The sequence below is a fragment of the Rattus norvegicus genome, chromosome 12, assembly GCF_036323735.1.
Source record: "Rattus norvegicus strain BN/NHsdMcwi chromosome 12, GRCr8, whole genome shotgun sequence".
Taxonomy (NCBI): domain Eukaryota; kingdom Metazoa; phylum Chordata; class Mammalia; order Rodentia; family Muridae; genus Rattus; species Rattus norvegicus.
This window is the reverse complement of record NC_086030.1, coordinates 19,373,524-19,394,390: the sequence shown is the minus strand read 5'-3', so window position 1 is coordinate 19,394,390 and position 20,867 is coordinate 19,373,524. Positions and strand designations below refer to the sequence as shown.

Here is a 20,867-nt window from a genome sequence, read left to right as displayed (position 1 = left end):
AAAAAATACAAATTATAATGTTTGCATAGCTCTCTGTCATGATGAGACTTCTTCACTGCTTGGACAGGTATAACCCTGCTCTTAAAAAGTAATGCATATGGCTGAGGAGATGACAAGGTAGGTACAGTGCTCACTACACAAGCATGAGGCCCCAAGTTCAGATATCCAGCATCCAGGTAAAAGCCAGGTATGGGGGTTGGGGATTTAGCTCAGTGGTTAGAGCGCTTGCCTAGGAAGCGCAAGGCCCTGGGTTCGGTCCCCAGCTCCGAAAAAAAAGAACCAAAAAAAAAAAAAAAAAAAAGCCAGGTATGGTAGTGTGTGACACTACCTATAACCCTAGCATTGAGAAATAAAGACAGATCCCAAGAAGAAAAAAAATATATATAACAGGAAAAAAAGCCTGCAAGGAGGGGAAAAAACAAGCAGGAGGCTCACCAGGAGCTAGTACAGCTTCCCACATTTAGTGTGCCAGACCCAGTTACAAGGGCTGCTTCACTGCAGTCAAGAACCCTCTTCCCCCAAGTCCTCACAGCTTCTACAGATTAGCAGATAGAAATGCTATCCGGGAAGCATCCCTGAGGGAGACCCTCCAGCTCAGCCCTGCACCCCAACTCCAGGGGCAGCCCAGGCTGTGCTTCTCAGAAGTGTATGGGCCCTGTTCTGCCCCTGCAATTCCCACACACTGAGGACAATACGGGACCAGAAGATGGTGTCAGCTATGAACTACACTATTACAGGACATATAGCAAAACTGCTAAATCCAGTCTAACTGGAGCAAGATACCCAAAATTCATGGAAGGAGGAACAAAATGACCAAGAAATCTGGTTCCTTGGGGATACCACAAGCTGCTGATCACCAAACCAAGCCTGTCCCAACAGACAGATGAACAGGTGAACCCCGACATTTGGGTCAAGGGCATGAGTTTGCCCTCCCCTTAAATGGAAGACAGGGTTGAAACCCAGATCCCACTGGTCTGATGTTCTGATCACAGGGGATTGCCAATGTGGAAAACCAGCACTGGGCCAATGGCACTGCAGGCATGCACTCTAGAGACAAAAAGACTGTAGCTGGGCATGGTGGCAAACACCTATAATCCCGGTATTTAGGAAGCAGAGGAAGGCAAATCTCTGAGAGTTCAAGACTAGCCTGAGATATATGAGACCCTATCACAAATAAATAAATAAATAAATAAATAAATAAATAAATAATCGATCTTTTTTTCAAAGGATTTCTGGTAGCTCAGGCCTATAATCCTGGAACTCAGGCGGCCAGGGCACTAGAATCGCTATAAGTTCAAAGTTAGCCAGGGTTATATAGCAAGATCCTGTATAAGAAAAAGAGAGACAGGCAGGCGGGCAGACAGGCAGGCAGGCAGGCAGGCAGGCAGGCAGGCAGACAGATTAGGTAAGATTCCTAAGAAAGATTGCAGTCAAAGGATGAACCTGAGAGAGGCCTAGCTGAGTCAGAAGCAGCTCTGGGCACCAGCAGCTATTTAGAAGCTGGCTGGCCAGTTCACCAGCATCATCGGGTACTGGGTCACCCCCTAAAGCCAGCCAGACCCCTCTCCCACCACCCTGCCCAAGGCTGTTCTGTGGCTCCCCCACTACAGCACACTGGGTCCCAGGTACCTGGCTGGAAACCTCGTACTCCACATGCTTAAGGAACAGGCCCTTCTTCTCAGGGATGAGCTCCACCTGCACCGTGTCCTTGGCCAGCAGCTCCTGCAGGGTGTAGGACAGCAGCAACGGATTCCCCTGAGGCATCTGCATTCGCCTGGGGTCCAGGTTCCTCCACTCGGTGACCTGGGATGTTTGTGGGCCTGAGAGAAACAAGGTGGGTGACAGGTTAGGACAGTTAGCTGCTCAGGGAGTGGGGCCTCCCTGTTGCCTGTGCCAGCTCAGCACGTGGACTCTGGCCACTGTCACACTCCCACACCAGACCCACCCCTTCCCGAAGCTACAGTACCCAGAAGAATCCCTGCAGGAGGCTTCAGCTGTGTGAATGGGTGAATTCATGGAGGAGGATTACAGCACAGTTAAGATGGGAGGGAATGCTTGCAACTTAACAACAGGCAAACAACGTATAAAGCCATTCCTCCAGCCGGGCAGTGGTGGCTCATGCCTGTAATTCCAGTACCTGGGAGGCAGAGGCAGGTGGATCGCTGTGAGATTGAGGCCAGCCTGGTCTACAGAGTGAGTTCCAGGCCAGGGTTATACAGAGAAAACCTGTCTTGAAAACCAAAAACAAACTAAAATAAAACAAAACTTCTAAATAACTAATGGCTAGAAAATTCTGAATATACAGAATAAACTAAAAGCATTCTGCTCAAGGCTGGGCTGATGGCTTAGGTAAAGCACTCGCCATTCTAGTGTGAGGAGTTAATTCCCCAGAACCCACAGAGAGTTGAACTAGAAGCAAAAGTTTGTGATCCTGGCACTGCACAGAGAGATGGAGGGCAGAGATAGCAGAATGGAGGCTTGAAGGCCAGCTAGTTCATAGTGTACAACACTGATGAGGCCCTGTTCAAACAAGGTAGAAGGTGAGCACTGGGCTGGAGGCTGTCCTCTGGTTCCACTTGGACAACGGCATGCATACATCCACACCCACACCTAGGATAGTAAATACAGATGTGTATGCATATGCATGTGTATATATATTATATATATACATACATACACTGAATAGTGGTGCCTGGGCCTGGTGGGAGAACTTTTCTCCTCCAGAAGTGAGAAAGTGCAGATTTAATTTTTTTTAATTAGGCATATGTGTGTGTGTTTGTAAGGGGTTTGTGCCTCTGAGTATGAGTGAAGGGAAGAAAAGGCTGTTGGATCCCTTGAAGCTACAAGCAGTTGTGAACTGCCCAAGTGGATACTAAACACCAAACCAGGGTCTTCTGCAAAAACAGCAAGTACTTTTGAGACACACTGGAGAGCCCCTGGGTCTATTATTTTAAGTCATGGAACTGGATTAACTGAGAGTTGCACCTCTACATAGGTGCAGAGAACTGAATGAATACAGGTCCTCAGCTAGAGCGGCCAGTGCTCTTAACAAGTAAGATTTCTCTCCAGTCCCAAAGTGTCTGCCTTAGTTACTGTTCTATTGCAGGAAGAGACACCATGACCAAGGCAACTTATAAAAGAAAGCATTTAAGGGGTAACTTGCTTGCAGTTTCAGGGGGTGAGTCTGTGACCATAATGGGGGGAAGCATGGCGGCAGGCAGGCAGGCAAGCAGTAGCTGACAAAAACTTACATGTTGTGATAATAACCCCTAGGCAGAGAGGAAGCCAACTGGAATTCTGTGGGCTTTTGAAACCTCCAAGCCCACCCCTTGAAACACATCTTTTCCAACAAGGCCACACCTCCTAATCCTTCCTAAATAGTTCTACCAACTGGGAACCAAGTATTCAAGTATATGGGCCTATGGGGGCCATTCTCATTCACACTACCACAGGGCCTTAGAACATTTCCTAGCTCATGATTTTGGAGACTGGGAAGCAGAAGGCTGAGGGGCAGAGAGATGAAAACACTGGGATGGTGGGCCTGAGTGATACTTTGGGTACTAGAAAACCCTCAAGTCAGGTCAAACGGCCAATTTTTTTATTAAAACCACAGAAGTCGGGCTGGAGAGATGGCTCAGCGGTTAAGAGCACCCGGCTGCTCTTCCAGAGGTCCTGAGTTCAATTCCCAGCAACCACATGGTGGCTCACAACCATCTGTAAAGAGATATGATGCCCTCCTCTGGTGTGTCTGAAGACAGCTACAGTATACTTATATATAATAAATGAATAAAAAAAAAAAAAAAAAAAAAAACCACAGAAGTCTAAAGACAGGGCAGACACAGTGGCACACACCTGTAATCCCAGCACTTAGTGGAGGTAAGAGGATCAGGATTTCAAGGAGAGTGATTGACTGACTGATTGATTGATTGATTGATTAGATGATGTACACAAGATGTGGTGGCACACAGTGATAATTCCAGCACTCAAGAGGCTGAGGCAGGAGGATCCTCATTTCTAGCCCAGCCTGACTACATAAGGAGACCTGGTCTCAAAAAATGAAACAAAATAACACACGTGCATAATAGTGGTAGTAATAATAATAATTAATAATAGTATAAAAACATGCCTATAATTCCAGAATCTCAGAGGCAGAGGCAGGACAAGCACAGCCTGGGATACAGTGGTGACACCTTATCTCAAAACACAATGCCTGGTGAAAAACAGCAAGGTAATACAAATGACATGAGGATAGGAAACGAGTGGACCAGAAGAAAGGTCAGAAACAGAGGGGCAACCAAGGTCTATTAAGAGATATTTTTTTCCAGACCCCATTACCTTAGCCCTGGCTGGCAGGAAATCAAAACACAGACCAGTCTAGCTGTGAATTCAGTAAATGCTCACCTGCCTTGGCCTCCCAGGTGCTGGAATCCGAGCTGTGAGCCACTGTGCCCAGCTGAATCTTTTTCAAAGTTCTCCGTTAAGCATGCATTTATCATCATGATTTCCCCAAAGATTAAGATAAGGCAGTCCTCTCAGACAACCAGAGACCTCAGTAATAATTAGCAAAGGATCACATGTGGGTGAAGAATGCAAACTTTGAACACAGCAGAATCTAAAAGTCAGACCTCTAAAATATCCACTAAAGCACAAACAGCACCCTGACCCTTGGCTTCTCTCAAACACCCTCGAAAGCCAGGCGTCAGGGTGCACGCATGTGACCCTGAGCACACTCAGGAGTTAGAGGCACAGAGGAGCAAGAGTTCATGCAGGGCAGTGGTGGCTCATGCCTTTAATCCCAGCACTCCACTCCACTCCACTCCACTCCACTCCACTCAGGAGGCAGAGAAGCAAGGGCAGAGAGGCAGGGGCAGAGAGACAGGGGCAGAGAGGCAGGGGCAGAGAGGCAGGGGCAGAGAGGCAGAGGCAGAGGCAGAGAGGCAGAGGCAGAGAGGCAGAGAGGCAGAGGCAGAGGCAGAGAGGCAGAGGCAGAGAAGCAAGGGCAGAGAGGCAGGGGCAGAGAAGCAAGGGCAGAGAGGCAGGGGCAAAGAGGCAGAGGCAGAGAGGCAGAGGAAGAGAGGCAGAAAGGCAGAGGAAGAGAGGCAGAGGCAGAGGCAGAGGCAGAGGCAGAGGCAGAGGCAGAGGCAGAGGCAGAGGCAGAGGCAGAGGCAGAGGCAGAGGCAGAGGCAGAGGCAGAGGCAGAGGCAGGCAGATTTCTGAGTTCAAGGCCAGCCTGGTGCACAGCCAGGGCAACATGGAGAAACTGTCTCAAATAACAAAACAAAACAGAGTTTGCGACCAGCTTGGGCTACATAGACCCTATTTCAAATTATGATGAAAGGGACTAATAAAATGATTCAACAGGTAATGGTGCTTGCCAAGCCTGATTGCCTACTAAGTGGTGCCTACTAAGTGGTGAAAGGGAGAACCAACTCCCTTAAACCATCTGACTTCCACAAGCATACTGTAGCTTGCACACACATGCCAACCCATACAATTAAACTGAAAAGTAAAAACACAGTTGACTAGAGACCAAGGAAACAGCCCTGTCAGTACTTGCCATGTCCACATAAGAACCTAACTTTCATCCCCAGGACCCATGACTTCAGGCCAGGTATGGTGGCACACACTAATAATCCCATCTGGCAAGGCACAGACAGAAGGACCCTGGCATTGACTGTAGGCCGCCAGGTCTACCCTAGCCTAATCAACAAGTGCTAGGCTAATGAGAGACTCTGTCTCAGACAGTGTGTACAGTGGTTTGAATACATCTGGCCCACATAGACTCATGTGTCTGAATGCTTAGCCCACAGAGAATGACACTATTAGGTGGTGTAACCTTTTTGGAGTGGGTGTGGCCTTGTTGGAGAAAGTATGTCAGTGTGGTGGTTGGCTTTGAGGTCTCCTATGCTCAATCTCCACCCAGTGTGAAATTGCAGTCTTCTCCTGGCTGCCTTTGGATCAAGTATAGAACTCTTAGCAACTCCAGCGCCAAGTCTGCCTCCATAATGCCAAGCTTCCTGCCATGATGATAATGGACTGAACCTCTAAAACTGTAAGCCAGCCCCAATTAAATGTTGTCCTTTATAAGAGTTGCCTTGGTCAAAGTGTCTCTTTTCAGCAATGGAACCCTGACTAAGACATTGTTTCTGAGAATGACATACCTGAGGTTGTCCACTAGAATGCACTGTGCACGCACAATCATATACACATACAAAAAAACAGGATCTCAAAAGACAGGAACACAGGGTTGGGGATTTAGCTCAGCGGTAGAGTGCTTGCCTAGCGAGCGCAAGGCCCTGGGTTCGGTCCCCAGCTCCGAAAAAAAAAAAAAAAAAAAGACAGGAACACTTGGGACTAGAAAGGTGACTCTGATGAATACCTGCTGACCTTGCAGAAGACCTGGGTTTGGTTTCCAGCACCCACATGGTGGCTCCTAACAGATGTAATGCCCTCTTCTGGCCTGCATAGTCACCAGACATACACATGGTACACAGGGTACACAGGCAAAGCACGTGTGTGCCACCATACCTGGCCTGAAGTCATGGGTCCTGGGGATGAAAGTTAGGTTCTTATGTGGACATGGCAAGTACTGACTGGGCTGTTTCCTTGGTCTCTAGTCAACTGTGTTTTTACTTTTCACTAACAAATACATCTATGAAAATAAAAGTAAATAAATAAAAACAGGACTAGCAAGATGGCCAGGAGATACAGGCACAGGCCAACAAACCCGGAATTCACGTAAAAGTAGGAAAAAGTTGACTCCTAAAAGTTGCCCCCTCACCTCCACACACGAACATGCAACATACAATAAATACACATTTTAAAGTATGTCAAGGCGGAAGAACACTAACATCACCCAAGGTAACCTCTGCAACTACACACACCTCTGCACACACGTTTGAACACAACATGTGCACACACATATAAGTGAGGAGACAAGGAGTAAAGAGGGAGGGGATGCAAATATTAAAGCCACACTTCTATGAATAAAAAGACCCAAATGTCCTCACAGCTCTCCTCCGAGGCACCAACCACAACACAGTATGACCCCGGGTATTAATGTGCTAAATTTGGGGGCCTGCTGGATCCCAACACTCGTTTGTGAGCCACCACATGGGTTCTCTGCAAAAGCCATAGGCACTCAACTGTGGAGCTACTCTCCAGCCCTTCAAAAGAGACTTACACATCTGTGATCCCAGAACTTCCAAGGCAGAGGGACACATATGAGATAAGGGTCACCCTGGGTTACATACCCAAACTGTCTCAAAGCAAGAAAGTTTTGTTTTGGACCATACGCAGCAGTAAGGACAAGAACAAGAATCTGGATTCTTTGGGATGAGCAATGAGCATCTTAACCCTTACCTTTCTCAGTGTCCATGGCCACTAGAGACAGAGATACACTGTGTACTACCCCAGCTCCACAGAAATAAGAAGAGCAGATGAGAAAGCAGCCAGGCTGAGGCACTGAAAGGCAAAGGCAAGCTCTGACAGAGACATCTGGTGGAAACCAGCCTCCCTATTCCAGCAGGTATGTGGGCCAGCGAATGACCAACCCGAGCGCAGTATTGATCGCTTGCAAACTGGACATAAAGCGTCAGGCACAGGGGCTGGTGAGATGGCGCAGCAGGTAAAACCACTTGCTTCCAAGCCTGAGCACTTTAGTTTGATCCCTGGGAGGGAACACCTCTCAAGCTGTCCTCGGACTGCCACAGTGCACAGAGGCACATATGTTCTCCCGCATGAACAAATGGATAAATGTAATTTAAAAAATTCTATAATCCCAGAACTCAGGAAGCAGAGGAAGGAGAATTCAGATTTTGAGGCCAGCAAGATTTTTGACCTACAGCAAGAACCAATATCTTTTTTTTTTTTTCGGAGCTGGGGATCGAACCCAGGGCCTTGAGCCTGCCAGGCAAGTGCTCTACCGCTGAGCTAAATCCCCAACCCCTGCAAGACCCAATATCAACACACACACACACACACACACACACACACACACACGCGAACACACGCGAACACACACACACACATACACACACACACACACACACACGCACACTCGGGCACCAGAGGAGCACTTACCACCCAGCTGGCCTACAGCACTTATGCAGAGAACACAGCAAGAATTCTTGCAGTCCCTCCATCGTCCCCTAGAAGCTCCCACCAACTTCATGTGCTCCCTGCTTTAACCATTCTGGAACAAATTGCTTTACTGTGGGGCTCTCAGCTGGCAGGCAGTGTGCCTCAGAATTAAATGACACAGCGGAGCTGAAAATAGCTGGTGAAAATAAAACACTCAATAAACGTCACCAACTTCCTTCCAGATTTATTACTCTCCAGTCTGAAAGCATTTTGTGAAGTCACCAACAAAAACTTCAAAAGTGTTCCACCAGAAGCCATGACTGGTGGTACAGCCTGCTCTCAAGATGAGCTACTTGGGAAGAAGCTCAATCAGAAAGATCACAAGTTCAAGACCAACCTGGAAAAATACAATGAGTTCAAGGCCAGTCCTATCTCAGAAAGTAAAAAGTAGGCTGGAAATATAGCTCTAGTAGATTGCTTGCTTAGAATCCCCCCAGTGAGGGGCTGGGGGCGTGGCTCAGTGGTAGAGCCCCTGCCTAGAATCCCCCAGTGAGGAGCTGGGGTGTGACTCAGTGGTAGTGCCCCTGCCTAGAATCCCCAATGAGGGGCTGGGGCGTGGGCACAGTGGTAGAGCCCCTGCCTAGAATCCCCCAGTGAGGAGCTGGGGGCGTGGCTCAGTGGCAGAGCCCCTGCCTAACATACACAAAGCCCTGAATTCAATATTCAGTACTAAATTAGTCCAAAGGGTTCAGCGGCAAACAGGATCTCCCCAATAAACCATGCCACAGTCCTTTCCCTCCTTTGCAAATGCTGACTACAGCATAGCAGTCCCAGGTCAGAAGACTCCCTGCAAGGTGTACTATATACAGTACTGTATACAGTACTGTATACTGGGACAGAGAAGCAGCTCAGTGGCCGTCCCCTGCATATGCTGCTGCTAGGAAGGCTAGCCCAGACTAGCTCAGGACCATACCACTCCATGTTGGTAGGATAGACATCCTTCACCACGGAAAGCTCTCTTAGAACCATCCCAGGTGCCATGTGACTGCTTCCTATAGGCTGAACCTAAGCACTGCTGTCTGAACCCACATGAGATTCAGCCTACTGGCATGGTTCCCTGGAGGGAAAGAGGCAGGGCCCTTCCCTCTTCCAGGATCCTAAATGATGACTGGGACTGGCTGCCAGTCCATGGATTGCCTGTAACTAACCCCAATAAACTCAACTGGTTTTGCAAGCTGGGCTCAGATGGTATCATTCTTTTGGCTGGTCAGTGCCCTCCCAATAACGAACAGCAGCTTCTATGTCTGGGCTGGGCATGGTGGCAAACGTGTTCAGTCCCAGCATTTGGGAGGCACAGACAGGTGGAGCTCTGTGAGTTTGAGGCCAGTCTGGTCTATACAGTGAGTTCCAAGATAGCCAAGGCTACATAGACCCTACCTCAAAAAATAACCAGACAAAGAAGGTCCTAGCTCCTATGTCTTCCCCAGAGAAAGTTGCACTGGCCAACAGGACACTTGATGTTCTCAAAGAGGTTGTGAGTATCTTCTGTCTTGATGGCAGAAGGAACCAACTGCTCCTTCCTGTAGACTCCAAGCTCAGTGATCTACAACTCTAAGAGGCCAGCCTCAGCTGTCAGTTCACAGCAGGATAAGGAAGGTCAGTGACAGAAGACAGAGGCCCAGAGCTCAGGACTCCAAACTGGAGCTACATTAATCACCTGGCAGGCTTGTTCACGCAGAAGGCCGCCGCCACCATTCCCCACCCGCTCAGAGATTCCAAGCCTCCAGGACCAGGATGAGCATTCCACATAAATTCCTAGGCACTGTCATTTTGCTGGCCCCAGGGCCATGCATAGACTGAGAACCAACCAGTGTCAGGGACAGACAGATGTAAATTAAGACCATGCCTACACACACTCCCAACATGTGACAGTGACCAGATGCTCCTAAATGCTTTAGGGTCTTAATTTTCAAGATCGGGAAAAATAACAGCACCGTGTCAGAGTACGAGTGCATGAACAAGAAATGAAATGGAGGCGCCTGACGTGGCGGTTCCTATCTGGGACCCCTGCACTGAAACCACTAAGACAGGAGGATGGCAAGTTTAAGTCCTGACTAGGCCACAGAGTGAGTTCAAGAGCAAACCAGGTAACTTGATGAGAAACTGTCGCCAAAGTAAAGACAAAGCTGAGGATATAGCTAAGCAACAGAGCACTTACCCAGAATCCCCCATGAGGGGCTGGGGCACAGGAAATGCTGACTCTAAGACCTTAGTCACATAGCAAGATCCTGTGTCAAAGATGGACAGGGGGCTCTAAAGGGTAGGTAATGGAGTGGGAAATACCTTCAGTATTCAGCATGCAGATTCCTTCTCAAGCTTATGAAACTATTTAGCAAGTTCTCTGGAGACTGGAAAACTGATCGGTCAGCGGTTACCAGTGTTACAAGTTCAATTCCCAGCACCCCATGATGACTAACAACCACTTGTAACTGAAGTTCAAGGATTCAACTCCCTTTCCTTGCTTCTACAGGTACCAAGCGTGTACCCAGTGAGCATCCACACATGTTGACAAAATATTCACATGTATAAACATTTTCTTCAGTTTTAATAAAATTGAAATAAACAGAAACCTCGGAGCTGAGTTCTGAAATAAACAAGTTGTCCTCAGGAAACGGGAGCAGCAGTTTCCCCATCCTTATCGACCACAGCCTCAGGAATGACAATTCAGCAGCTCGGAAGCCAGGAGACAGCAGGACGTCCCTGAGATGCAGGAAGCAGCAGTCTTCCATCTACAGGCCACAGGCTCCAGCCCAGGTTCTTTCCTGACTCGGACAGGCCCCTGCTTCTGTGCGGGCGCTAACTAATGGCACCGCTCTCCTGTTTCTGTCCGTCCCATTGCTGGGGCTAAAACCCAGAGTCCCGCATGCTAGGCAAGCACTGTACCACTGAGCCCTGGTCTGACGCACAGCAACTTCAGACACGGGGCATAAGGAACGTGCACCTCAGTTCAGAGGCTGAGGCAGGAGGACTTGTGAATCCAGGAGTTTGAGGCCAGTGTGTAGCACGCAGATAATAAGATTCGATCTGCAAAGAAGCAGAGCTGTGAGGAAACGTCCTTGGCACGTCTGGAGCCCTGGATTCCTCTCCAGCACTGCAGGATAGGGAAAGGAGGAAGCCCTTGCATAGCCATCATATGACTTCCAGCTCAACTCCTCCTCCGCAGCCCGCACTGCTCCATATGGATGGCTATGCAAATAGCAAGTGTTTCCACATGTCTACAGAACGCGTCTTCACAACAAAACTGCCTAAACCCCTAGCTGCTCAAGTAGTCACTAATAACACTTTTTCATTCGGTCTGTTCAATTTTTTTTTTCTTTTTGGCTAAATGTCTTTGAAATGTCTCTATGGTTGTTTTAATCACAAAGTATTTTTTTTAAAGATTTATTTATTTTATTTTGTATATGAGTACACTGTAGCTGTCTTCAGACACACCAGAAGAGGGCATCAGATCCCATTACAGATGGTTGTGAGCCACCATGTGGTTGCTGGGATTTGAACTCAGGACCTCTGGAAGAGCAGTCGGTGCTCTTAACCTCTGAGCCATCTCTCCAGCCCCACAAAGTATTTCAAACACCCAAAACAACAGAAAAAAGGCACGTGGAGACTGAGGCAAGTGGATTCTCAAATGCCCCAAAACATTAAAAAAAAAAAAAAAACCTACTGCCGGTAGTTGGGGGATGGTGCATACCCTCAATCCCTGGAAGAAGTGGCAGCCAAATGGATCCCTTAGTTCAAGACCAGCCTCATCTACATAAAGTACAAGGCTAACAAAGGCGAGAGAGAAAGATGCTGTGTGGTTTTGTTTTTTAAAGTAAGAAATGACAGGCTAACATTTCATCAACATGGGACACATCTCTCACAGGCTGACCTAGTCTCTTTTGTACAGTGAAGTCAAGAGCCCAGGTTCCAACCTCCTCCCTCGGCTTGAGGCTCCCAAGTCACACAGTGACAGCCTGTCCCATGGATCCTACCATGCAGCTATGGCCCGCTGTCCACTCGCTCCATGTCTGCTGGGCATCTGGGTGGTTTCACTGACAATCTATGACACATGGCACTACCGAAAATGTTCCAGAACATGGCTTTCTGTGGACATATGGTGCATGCACTTCTGTTGGATACATAACACAGGCGTGGAGTGTATGTGCCGGATCACAGCACTTGCATATGCTCCGTTCAGTAAATATTTCCAGTTTTCCAAAGTGACTCAGCCAATCTACACCCCCTCAAGCAACAGGCCCAGCTGCCTCTCACTTGGACCAATGCTCAGTATTTTCTGTCCTCCTTCCCTCAGTCTAAAAGACATATACATCTTTCAAAACTTATAATCAACTAATTTACAGACTTTTCTTTATTAAAAATTTAACACAAAGGCTCACAGATGGTAAGCTAATACCATACCACCAAGCCACACCCCAGCCCCTCCCTGGGGGATTCTAGGCAGGGGCTGTACCACTGAGCCACACCCCAGCCCCTCACTGGGGGATTCAATGCAGGGGGGTCTGCCACTGAGCCATTCCCCTCATCCATGTTTTTACTTTTCATTTGCAGACAAGGTTTCATTCATAAGATTCCCAGGCAGGGGCTGGAGAGCAGGCTCAGAGATTAAGAGCATTTGCTCTTCTGGAGGTTTTGAATTCAATTCCCAGCAACCAGATAATGGCTCTTAACCATCTATAATGAGATTTGGTACCCTCTTCTGGGTCGCAGGCATACATACAGGCAAAATGCTGTATACATAAATAAATCTTAAAAAAAAAAAAAAGATTCCCAGTCAGGCCTACAAGTTTCAAGTTGTACTCCAACCCTTGAGTAGCTAGAGTATCTAGTGTAATTCCTGGGCTTACTACAGTCCTTTTGTCCATGTCCAGTCCTATGAAGATGGAGTCCTCACAGCAGGTGACATCACTGAGCTTCACTTAGGCAGGCTTATCAACTGGTCTCTGCTACTATAAAAGGCATGAACAGCCTCAAATAGAACACATTCTGCTACAGTTTCACTCAGTACCTAGGATAGTCTATGGAATCACAAGCTAGTTTTTCTGCCTGTGGGACTGATGCCAGATTCCTAATGGTAAAGTATTAGATAAGATGCCCTCAAAGATCCTGTTCATGGGAGGACCAAGTACTCCCCTGAAACACAGTGGTGGGGGGAACCCCTCATTATGTTAAAAGAGGAAACTAAGGGGGCATGTGGGTCAGTGGGTCGAGTGCTTGCCTAGTATGCACGAAGCCTTGGGTTCCATCCCCAGCACCGCACCAATGAAGAGTGAGCCATCCAGCAGGAGCCCCAGACCAGCCTGGGCTACCTGAGACCCAGGCCTTGGCCCTGTCTCCTCTGCCCAGAAGGCTCACCACCCTGCCCCCCCACCAAACCCTTACAGGGCTGAACCAACTTCCTACCCTCCTCAGGAGCCTCGCTGTGAGCATTGCTTCCTCTGTGGCATTTTTTATTAGCGGTGGCTGTGGTTTGCAACATCTAAGCCCCCAGCACATCCTAAGGTAAAGGTTTTGTTTATTGCATCTCCTGACGGCTGTGTGGTTCTCCTAAGACCACAATCTCTGCAAGGTGGTCTGCACTCACCATGTTCAGACACTGTCCCAGGCACTAAGAATAGTGACGGGCTAAGGACGTGGCTCTATCGATAAAGCACTTGCCTTAGAAGTGTGAGGATATGATCCCCAGAACATGTAAATGCCAAGTGCCCACAGAGGACAGCCACTATAACTCCATCGTCTAGAAGGCCGAGACAATTCCCCAGAGCAAGGTGGCTAGCCAGACTAGGCAGAACAATGAATTATTTGACCTCAGTACTGAAAGGGAATGGGGTGGGGGAACCAGCTGGACAGAGGGTTGAGTCAGTGAAGTACTTCTGGTAAGAATAAGAACTTAAGGGGGCTGGAGAGATGGCTCAGCGGTTAAGAGCACTGACTGCTCGTCCAGAGGTCCCTAGTTCAAATCCCAGCAACCACATGGTGGCTCACAGCCATCTGTAATGAGATCTGATGCCCTCTTCTGGTGTGTCTGAAGACAGCTATAGTGTACTATATTTACAATAAATAAATTATTAAAAAAAAAAAAAAGAATAAGAACTTAAACTTGATCTCCAGCACTGAGAGGGAATGGCGGGTCCAAACCATTGGTCACCTTGAGAGGTGATCTCTCAGCCAGCAAGGCCATGTCCCAAGGGAAAAAAGAAAAAAGGAAAGGATGTGACACATGAGAACAAGAGCTGGTACACATATGCACATGAAGACAAGCATATGTACAAACACAGAACACACACACAGCTATAGACACAAACAGGTGTATACATGGGAACAAAACATTTCAAAAACTTTATTTTAAGGGGTTGGGGATTTAGCTCAGTGGTAGAGCGCTTGCCTAGCAAGCACAAGGCCCTGGGTTCGGTCCCCAGCTCCGAAGGAAAAAAAAAAAAAACAAAAACTTTATTTTAGGTATTTGTTTCCATGTGCATCTATGCACCACATGTCTGAAGTGCCCGAGGTCAGAAGATGGTGCTTGATCCCCTAGAACTGGAGCTACAGACTTACGAGCTGCCATATGGGCTCTGGGAACTGAACTCCAGTCACCTGAAGAGCAGCCAGTGTTCTCAACCACTGAGCCATCTCTCTAGCCACGATGGTGTGTGTGTGTGTGTGTGTGTGTGTGTGTGTGTGTGTGTGTGTGTGTGTGTGTGTGCGCGCGCGCGCGTAAGTGTGTGTGTGTGTGTGTAATTAAAAGAAAGATGCCCAGTCTACAGCAGATGCTCAATTAACGCCTGCTGGATGAATAAGAGCAAAGTCATAAACTCAAGCAAGAAAGTCATAGAATTCAGGCGAAGAGTAGAAACTGTGTGTTACCATGGCAACTGCTGCACATCCTTCCAGCACCAACGGATCTCATTTATAGTCTTGCAAGCCATGGGAACTGTGCCTGAGTGAGCAGCAGCGACAAAAGCTGCTGACGGGGAGGATCGGCAACAGACACAACAGTAGTGATCCCTGAGACAACATCTCCTGCTGGTAAGATCCTTCCTCCTGCACCATGAGCCCCTGTCGCAGGTCAGCCATATTTATTTTGCCAAAGGAGCATAAGGAAGAACCCTAGTGAGGTAATGCTACAATGTACAACATAGCCGAGCTGCAGAGAGTGGAGCCATGTCTCCAGCAGTGGCTCAATGTCTTTACTTGGGAACACAGTACCAACAACACTTGTGGGCCATCCTAGCCTGCTAGTGCGTATTAGTGTGGAGATCTGATCCGAATCCCGTAAGCTCAGTTCAAATACCTACTGCAAGATGGAGATGCATCATCTACTGATCCTCCTTATAGTTCTCAGCATTAGACTGAGTCTTTCTGGGTTTTAGAACAGAAGTAGAAGAAAGAGGGTTAACCTCAAACTCCCTGTACAACCAAGGATGGCCTTGAAATTCTAATCCTCTCCCTCCTCGGTGCTGAGATTACAGGCACACCTGGTTCAATGCAGTGCTAGGAATGGAACCCAAGACCTTATACAACCTAAACAAGCGTCCCAGCCCTAAGCCTCCTTCTTGAGTCCTCCTTTGTTCATGGCTTTCCCCCAAATCAAAACCTCTGACTCTCCAAGGCCACCAAACATGAAACAGCACAGCATGTGCACCCAGAAAGAATCAGCACCCAGCCAGACCCCTACCCTCAACAGCACACACAGTAGAAAATGGTTCACAGGGATGTGGGGATGGCTCAGTCAGTAAAGTGCTTGCCATACAAGTGGGAGGATCCAAGTTCAATCTCCCAAAACCCACATAAAAAGCATAACAGTGCATGGCTATAATCAAGCACTGAAGAGCAGAGCCAGGGGAATCCCTGGAGCTCTCTGACAAGACAGTCTAGCCAAACCAGGTAATCTCCAGGTTTAGTAAGACCTTGACTCAAAAATTAAGGTGATGAAGATTAATTGATTAACTATAGAAGACACCCATTGCCAACCTCTGGCCTTTTTATCCACATTTGTACACACACACACACACACACAGAGAGAGAGAGAGAGAGAGAGAGAGAGAGAGAGATAGGAGAGAGCGCGAGAGCGAGAGCGAGAGAGAGAGAGAGAGAGAGAGAGAGAGAGAGAAAGAAATCGATCACTGGGTGTAGTAGCACATGCCTTTAATCTCAGCGCTTGGTAGGTAGAGATCTCTGAGTTCTAGGCTAGCCTGGTCTACAGAGTGAGTTCCAGGACTACACAGAGAGACTTTGTCTCAAAAAAACAAAAAGAGGATCACAGCTGAGTGTAGTGGCTCACATCCATGACACTAGCAACTGGAAGGTGAAAGGAGAAAGATCTCAGTTCAAAGCCAGCCTGGGCTACACAGTAAGCTCAAAGCATTCCTGAGACACTGTCTTGAAAGGGCATTAGAAAAGGGAGCACAGATGTAAATGTTAAGAACTATGAAGGAGCTGAGACACAGCTCAGGGGTAAGATTCTTTGAGACAACCTGAGTTCTGGTCACATGCGCATGCAGGCCCGAGGAAACCTTCTTACATACACACAATAATTTTTTTGTCCTAGAACTGTAGACCAGGCTGGCCTCAAACTCAGAGGTCTGCCTGCCTTTACTTCCCAAGTGATGGAATCAGAGGTATGCACCACTACCACCTGACAAGGATAAATATAATTTTTAAAAATTTAAAAACAAGCCAGTTGGGCTGGAGAGATGGTTAAGCGGTTAAGAGCACTGACTGCTCTTCCAGAGGTCCTGAGTTCAATTCCCAGCAACCACATGGTAGCTCAGAACCATCTATAATGGGATCTGGTGTCCTCTTCTGGTGTGCAGGCATACATGCAGGTAGAACACTGTACACAATAAATAAGTAATTTTTTTTTTAAAAAAGAAAAGAAAAACAGGCCAGTTGTCTTCAGGAGAGCCAAAGCTACAAAGAGAAACTCTGTCTTGAAAAATTAAAGAGAGCCAAGCTTCAGCTATGAATGGTGGCCCACGAAATTAATATAAGTATTTACTTAGAGGCAGAGAGAGGTAGGAAAGTCAGAAGTTCCAGGCCAGCCTGGGCTATACAGTGAGACCCTAACTCAAAGAAACAAGAGGACATGAAAGAAAGCTTAGCCATTAAAATTTAGCTCACAAGCAAAAGGAGGAAATAAAAATGAAGCAGAGTAGTCCTGGGCTCTGAGGGAAATCACAGACTGACTAGCAAGGCTCCCAAGATCTGCTTGTGAACATGTAGTGAACGGGCTGAGCATAGCCACACACAGCTTTAATCCAGCACTTTGGAGGTGGAGCAGGGAGATCTCTGTGATTTCCAGGCCAGCATGGACCACACAGCAAACAAGACCAGCCAGGACTACATGGTAAGACCCTGTCTCCACACATGCACTGTCAACTTCCAAGCTGGTTCAGTAGCTAGTCCTTTCCATGATTAGTACAAGCACACTGACCACAATGGGGAAAATCTCACAGGCTCTCAGATGTGCTGGTGGTGCTGGGATAGAAACATTCCTCTAATGAGCTCTTGCAACTCAAATCAGAGGCAGGCGACAGGCAGGGGCAAAGGGTACTAGAGGGACCCTGCTCCCCACGAACCACCAAAGACTTTTTTTTTTCTTTTGGAGACAGAGTCTGGCATATACATGCTGACTTCAAAGTCCCTATACAGCTCAAGATGACTTTGAACTCCTCTCGAATGCAAAGATTAGAGGCAGAGCCACCACCATGCCTACTCTATATGGTGCTGGGGATGGAACCCAGGGCCTTGTGTGTGCTAGGCAAGCACTCGACCAACAGAACCACATCCCCAGCCCTCCTACCAGACCCTGTTTCTAAAAGGATCTATCAAATGTCAGCTTGCACCTCAGAAACCCCAGGCTCCGTCATGGAGCCACTTACCCATGGGGAAGCCCAGTGGCATCCTTCCAGAGTTTAAAGGGAGCAGCGCTGTTTAGGAATCTTGGAAGAACTGACACTGAGTTCAAAGTTCCAAAAAAAGTATCCTTGTATCTCTCCACTCTGTTTTTGGTTTGCTGGGGGCTTTGTTGTCTGGGTTTTTTCTTTCTCTCTCTTTCTTTTTTTACTTCTCTTCCTTTCTCTGGTTAACCACTCTGAAAGTCACCCTGGCTTTCTGACACAAACTGGAAATATCCAGGACACCTCAGGACCATCCACAGCCTAGTAAAGGCTGCCAGAGTCCACCTGCCTGAGCCAGTACTGTGCAAGTAGGCCTGGTGACACAATCCTATAGTCCCAGCACATGAACACAGGACATCCAGATAGGTCAAAGCCAGTCCAGACTACACAGACAGCCTGTCTCAAAAAGGGGTAGGGAAGGTATGGAGGAGAGCACTGGCTATGTGGTTCAGTGGAAGGCTTGCCTAGCATTCACAAAGCCCTGGATACCATCCCCAGCACTGCATAAACCAAGTGCTGCCCATCTGTGTTATCAAGTGGAGGTAGGACAATCAGGACTTCAAGGTGACCCTTGGCTATACTGCACGTTCAAAGCCAGTCTGGGCTACCTAAGTTCCTGTGTCAAAAAGCAAAACAAAAAGCTAGGTACTGGGGTTGGGGATTTAGCTCAGCGGTAGAGCGCTTGCCTAGCAAACGCAAGGCCCTGGGTTCGGTCCCCAGCTCCGAAAAAAAGAAAAAAAAAAAAAAAAAAAGCTTGGTACTCCCAGAGAATGCCCAGCAGGCATTGGGAATGTAATTAGCCAAGCACCACAAGAGTGAATCCATTTACATAAGCCATATTGATCCTGATAGGAACATGAAAGCTAAGGCAGGGGTCCCTGCCTTCCATTGCTGGAGGCGTAGTCTACACAACAAATTAGGAACTGGAATGTGTTACAGAAGGGGAACTATTGAGTCAGATCTTCCCCAACACCCACATCTATACCAAGTGTGGAGACTAGATTTTCCAAGACAGCTGTCATCTGACGCTGAGATATCCTGAAACCCCCCAATGAGCTAACCAGAGCTAAGCTGGAGACAGTGGAGACCATAATTCATTGTGGGGAACTAGACCAATGCCTCCCAGAACTCAGGAAGTGGTGGTTTGCTGTGGAGAGGCTGGCAGTCAAAGAGCCACATTCAGCCCCGCTGGGCATCAGCCTCCGTACTGTGCCTGCTGGCCAGATGCACTACTGTGCCTAAGCCAGAGGCCAACAGGCCAGATGAGCAAGTAGCTGCCCTTTCTTCCGATGTGTATTCTCATCACATTAAGATCACTCTGCTCCCAGGAGACTGCATCCCACCTGGGCTTAGGCAGCCTACAAGACAATCCCCAGCCACCGTCCCACATCAGGAAGCCAGGTGAGGGGAGATTCCAGACCTCTCCTGTGACACACTCCTCAGTGAGTTCAGGGCAGATTAAAGAAGTCACAGAAGTGGAATACACGACACAGGCCCATGTCCTTGGCAGTCAGGAAAGGCTCACTAAGGTACCTGGTGCTACCCCAATGTGTCACTACTTACCACAGACCATCCTATACTGTCATTTCCTCACCTGCAAGTGACTCCAAGTGAGGCCTAAACTGTTCCACGGGGGAAGCACGTCAGAGACCCACGGGGAGCCCTTAGAAAACCTACTTACTAAGCTGAGCTCTGAACTCTGCAAAGTCTCTCATGGGAGACCCTCTTCCCTAGCTCCCCAAAGCAGTAAACCAAACCTGAGCAGCGCATGGTGGTTTGAACGAGAATGCCTCCCAGAGGCTCGTGTGTTTGATGAACTGAGCCCCAATTGGAGGAACTGTTTAGGAAGGATTTACAGGTGTGGCCTTGTTCAAGGAGATCTGTCCCTGGGTGGGTGGGTAGAATGCTTTGAGGTGCCAAAAGAGGTGTGTTTGCGTGTGTGTGTTTGTGTGCGTGTGCGTGTGTGCGAGTGCGTGTGTCCCTGACGCCTAGTTGTGGATCAAGCTGTGATCTCTCAGCTGTTTCTGCCACCATACCTTTTTTCCACCAGCATAGACTCTAACTCTCTGGAAACAGTAAGCTCAACTAAATGCCTTGGTCCAGGGTGCTCTGTCCCAGCAACGGAAAAGTGACTAATACAGGACCCTAGCCTTGCCCCTTCTTCTACTTCCGCCCTGCTCCGCCTCAACTTCCATCCAGTTCTAGCATCAGGGACCCAACTCACAGATCACCTGCCTCTGCCTCCCAAATACAGGAGTTAAAAGCATGTGCCACCAAGCTCTTTAGAGTAGCACAATATTCCATTTGGAGCTATGTCACGGACTATATGACAGTCACCGAGTCAACACTACCTCACTGAATAGAACATTTCAAAACAACATTAACAGTTGAGCTCAGGTTGGGGCTCAAGTATGGTATAGCCCATACTTGGCATACAGTATGCTCTGGGTGCCACCGTTACAAAACCCAAGAGTGGTGGAACTTGCCTCTGATTTCCACACTTGGGAAGTGGTAGTGAGGAGAGCAAAAGGTCATCCTTAGCTACACAAGTGAGTTCAAGACCAGTCTGGGCTGCACAAACCCTTCTCCACCAAATTTTTAAAAAACAAAAACAAAAACAAAAAACCTACTTAGCACTGCAGAAAAACATCAGCAGGAAGAAACAGACTGTGAAAGCATGTATTTGGGACACAGTGAGGACAACTTCATAAGCTGACAGGAAATAAGGAACTGCAGAAGGATGCTGAGGGATCGGAGTCTCTGGAAAAAATGTCTGCGCTAGCAGTTCTCTGTGCTTATGCAACATTTCCTCAAAGCACCAATTCTTGT

At 47.9% G+C, this 20,867-nt stretch overlaps 1 protein-coding gene and 1 long non-coding RNA gene across 7 annotated transcripts in view; one reads left to right on the top strand and one right to left on the bottom strand.

The window, feature by feature from the left end:
• Nucleotides 1-20,867, bottom strand: part of Snx8 (sorting nexin 8) — a 48,588-nt gene that overhangs the window by 19,943 nt on the left and 7,778 nt on the right. For 5 of the 6 annotated variants that reach the window (XR_010056367.1, XR_010056368.1, XM_006248920.5 and 2 more), the window contains exon 2: nucleotides 1,630-1,820. Coding sequence is in view for 4 of the 6 variants with exons in the window: in XM_006248920.5 (XP_006248982.1) it covers nucleotides 1,630-1,820 (191 nt within the window). In the remaining 2 variants the exon portion in view is untranslated. Of the gene's footprint in view, nucleotides 1-1,629; nucleotides 1,821-8,082; nucleotides 8,490-20,867 lie in introns of those variants that run through there. The other variant, XM_006248921.5, reaches the window with a different exon arrangement.
• Nucleotides 15,015-20,867, top strand: part of LOC108352425 (uncharacterized) — a 42,524-nt gene continuing 36,671 nt past the window's right edge. Inside the window, exon 1 of the long non-coding RNA XR_010056470.1 lies at nucleotides 15,015-15,165. This is a non-coding gene — a long non-coding RNA (uncharacterized LOC108352425). The remainder of the gene's footprint in view (nucleotides 15,166-20,867) is intronic.